The sequence below is a fragment of the Nelumbo nucifera genome, chromosome 1 (genome assembly GCF_055504915.1).
Source record: "Nelumbo nucifera cultivar China Antique chromosome 1, China Antique-T2T, whole genome shotgun sequence".
Taxonomy (NCBI): Eukaryota; Viridiplantae; Streptophyta; class Magnoliopsida; order Proteales; family Nelumbonaceae; genus Nelumbo; species Nelumbo nucifera.
In genome coordinates this window covers 78,877,511-78,881,593 of record NC_142649.1, presented here as the reverse complement: position 1 = coordinate 78,881,593, position 4,083 = coordinate 78,877,511, and the positions used below count along the sequence as shown (strand labels likewise).

General features: G+C 37.0%; 1 protein-coding gene across 1 annotated transcript; it reads left to right on the top strand.

Annotated features, from left to right (window-relative positions):
- Positions 1-292: 292 nt before the first annotated feature.
- Positions 293-3,846, top strand: LOC104605652 (oxidoreductase, zinc-binding dehydrogenase family protein). Its single transcript, XM_010270498.3, has 6 exons — positions 293-716; positions 1,048-1,227; positions 2,208-2,289; positions 2,388-2,495; positions 2,679-2,837; positions 3,348-3,846. The coding sequence occupies exons 1-6, from the start codon at positions 465-467 to the stop codon at positions 3,542-3,544; spliced, it is 978 nt and encodes a 325-aa protein (XP_010268800.1). The 5' UTR covers positions 293-464; the 3' UTR covers positions 3,545-3,846.
- Positions 3,847-4,083: the final 237 nt, after the last annotated feature.

Genomic DNA, 4,083 nt, shown 5'->3' with positions numbered 1-4,083 from the left:
AAATTAAAACTAAAGCAAAGGAAGATAACACAAATAAACAATAATTAAAAAATATGTCTATTATATCTATATATATATATATATTCTATTATTTTCAATTGACATTCTGGTTATTTATTTCTTTTAATCATTTTGTTCCAACCGACGTTACATTAAGGTCAAAAATTGTCATTTTATCTAGTACACAAATTATTGGGGAGGTTTTAGTAATTACATGGCTTCTGTAGGGGTGTCATAGTAAATGACCCCTTTTTTTAAATTAAATTTAAAACTAAATTTCAGGCCTCGGACTTCTCGGGTTAACACATCAACGGCAACGCTAGAAAAACATGTCTCTGCTGACAACGCATTGACGCTTCAGCGCTCTACTAGCTTACCAAGTAGGCAACTAGGCAAGTACCAATCTCCCTCCCTCCCGTTATCCCCCAAGTGTTGCCATAATCCGGGCAGTATCTCCGGCGAGAATGAAAGCTGTCGTAATCACGAGCCCTGGCGGTCCGGAAGTTCTTCAAGTACAAGAAGTCGAGAACCCTAAAGTTGAAGATGACGAATTACTGATAAAGATCGAAGCAACTGCGCTGAACAGAGCCGATACGCTTCAAAGAAAAGGATTGCATCCGCCTCCGAAAGGTGCCAGCCCCTATCCTGGTCTTGAATGCTCCGGGATTATCGAAGCTGTCGGGAAAGGCGTTACCCGATGGAAAATTGGCGATCAGGTATTTCAATTCATTCGAAATGGTTATTTACCCGTCAAATAATAATTGGATTTTTCTCTTTGGATAAATAACTCAGTGATACGAATGTCATAAAATTATACTGCAACCCTAGTAATATATGAGAGAATCATAAAATTTTCGTACTCTGCTAGGGTGAGACTTTATGCTTTGCCAGTCTATCGGATCAACCCTTTAACATTGAGGAATTCATGCTAGAAGTATAAAAATTGGGTTGGAAGAACAGTTCCAACCTTGAAATACTGTTGCAAAATTTACATCTTGCAAGATTTCTTTCATCTTTGTTACATATTTCATGAAATATATTATACAGGTCTGTGCTCTTCTTAGTGGAGGGGGCTACGCAGAGAAAGTATCTGTTCCTGCTGGACAAGTTCTTCCTGTACCCCCAGGTGTTTGCTTGAAGGATGCTGCTAGCTTTCCTGAGGTGGCATGCACTGTCTGGTCAACGGTTTTTATGATGGGCCGGTTATCTGCAGGTGAAACATTCCTGGTACATTTATTGCCAACTTGACCTTTTCAGTGCATGGTTATCATGTTATCCATAACTTCTATCACTTAAGTACAGTAGTAATGACTGAATGGATTGGATCACTTAGCAAAAATAACCGGGAATCTTACATGTGGTAGTCTGGCAGCTTAAAGAGAGGGTTTACAAATTGTGGATCCAGTAACAGTCACTGGACCATAGTTGCCCCATGATAAAACTAAATTTTGGGTAGTTAAATCCTTACACGCAAATCTGCTGATTTCCTTATATATGCATACGAAATTTCTTTGCTTACAAGGTCAAATAACTCTTTATATCTTACGATTAAAAAGAAAAATAAGAAAACAAACAGATCTAATGAGAATGCCTGAGAATGAGAACTGAGAAAGCATTTCTGTTGATATAGAATCCTGATTGAGTAGAACATAATGCACCTTTCTAATTGTCTCTTATGTTACATATCCTCCCTTTGCTCCTATGTGAAATAGTTCATTGTTGCCACTTTTGATATTTTATACCAGGTGTTGTAGGTTTAAAAACACCCTGTTTCCCTGTCTATTAAGGACCATATTCTTTGTTATGCACATAATTTCAAATCATTTCATTTATCTCCGGTAGCTAATTGTTGGCTCTTCAGGCTTTGTTTCAATTTACAAACGGCAGGAAGATTATCACTCTGACATACCCCAGTTATATCCTCTTCCCCTCTTTCACAGACTTTGTGTTCTAACCCTTTTACACCAGAACAAATGCTGCCTAAGAAAAAGAAGGGGGAGATGTCCTTGTGGTAAATATGTGTGTGAATTTCTTGAAAGAAATATGGAAAAAAACAAATGAAGGGCCACATTCAATTCATGTAAGCTAAAAAATTTAAATTAGTTCAAGCAAATGAGTGTTTATGCATCTCTCTCTCTCTCTCTCTCTCTCATGTCTATTACATAAATAGTTTGATAGATGCATGATTTTTATTAATTAAATTTCAGATTCATGGGGGATCCAGTGGAATTGGCATGTTTGCAATTCAGATAGCTAAGCACCAAGGAGCAAAGGTGTTTGTCACTGCAGGTCTAACAACCCAAAAACATCAAGTTCAGTCATATATATTTCTTGGTTTTTTTGCTATGCCATTCTCACAAGTAATAAATATTTATTTTATTTTTCAGGAAGTGAGGAAAAGTTAACCTTCTGCAAGAATCTGGGAGCTGATGTGTGGATCAACTACAAGACTGAAGATTTTGTTGCACGGGTGAAGGAAGAAACAGGAGGGAAAGGTTTCTTCTTTTGCCCTTAATTTCAACTAATAATTTGAATTTGAATTTGATGGTTGTATGAACCTAAATTTGGAATTTTCATTCTTCAAAATTCTGTGATTCCTGAGAAGGTATAAGATTTTCTTCCTTCCCTAACGTCAATTAATAATAAAACCTAAGCCTCAAAGAATGTTCCCATCTCAGGTGTTGATGTTATACTGGACAATATTGGAGGGGCCTACTTTCAACGTAACATAGACAGTTTAAATGTCGATGGTAGGCTTTTCATCATTGGCTTCCAAGGGGGGACAGTTACGGAGGTGAATCTTTCAGGTTTGCTTGCAAGGCGTCTTACAGTTCAAGGTATTACAGTTCTCATTTTGACGTGGACTTAATTTCTTTATTTTTCCTGTTTAAGATTTGGAGATATGGAATTCATTCAATTGGGATTCCAGAATAAGGAATTATTGTTGTTGTTGTTTGCACTTGAGGTGGAAGTAACCAGAATTATGTTAGCAGTCATGATAAGCAAATAAATGAAAATGGCAGGGGGAAAGAAAGAAAAGACAACAAAGAACAACTTCATGCTTGTGTGGTGGTCTATTAGATAAAGATTTTGTTGGTAATTAGAGATGTAACAGGCTGTGAGTATTTGGAGTGGTGCTTCTGGATGTTTGCACTGGTCTAAGAGAGCTATTATTTTGAGAAACTGAAACTCTGATAGTTTCATAATGTAACAATCGAAGCAGGGATCCTTTTTTTCTCTATGTTATTATAACTGGTGTGGTTACATATGCAGATATGATTATTATGTTTCAAACTTCAAATAGTAAATTTAAATACCTAGTTCTAATGACAGTTATTCATGAACAGCGGCGGGCTTGCGGAACAGAACCCCTGAAAATAAAGCAGTAATTGTGAATGAAGTGGAGAAGAATGTTTGGCCAGCAATTGCAGCTGGCAAGGTGAAACCTGTAGTTTACAAGTCCTTTCCCTTGTTTGAGGCAGCAGAGGCTCACCAGCTAATGGAAAGCAGCAAGCATATTGGCAAAATACTTCTTGTGCCATGATTAGGGCAACATGCTGGGGATGGTTATGATAGTTCTAGGTGGAGGATGTGGTTTTCAAACTACTTGCGGGTACTTGGATTAATTCAATCGTGTAATGTGCAAATGTAGTCTGAAACTTGACATTTAATTTCATCATTTAGAGGAAAGTTAGCTTTAAATTGTACACATGATCCAGTAACTCTTTGTTGAATTATTTCATTTGCTTGTTTGTGTTATGCATGGAAGCAGGGCATGTAATGTTTGAAGGAAAGATTTTCTGCATATATCATAATGAAGAATGAGTATGCTTGGGCATTTGAGCATGTTTGAAGGAGAAATCTACCATTAAGTCATTATTGACATTTCAACATAGCATTGTGGGTCTTCATTTATCTCATCTCATGCTATTAGCGTCTCTTGGACGTATACATCGTGCTATTACTTATTGATAACTCTGCCATAAATTGGTTGTTGAATACTTGAATTGACCTTGAAATGTCTAGTTGAGAGGTCAACAGGCTAAAGATTCTCATTTCTCAGTATTGTGTTGGTTGTAGAGT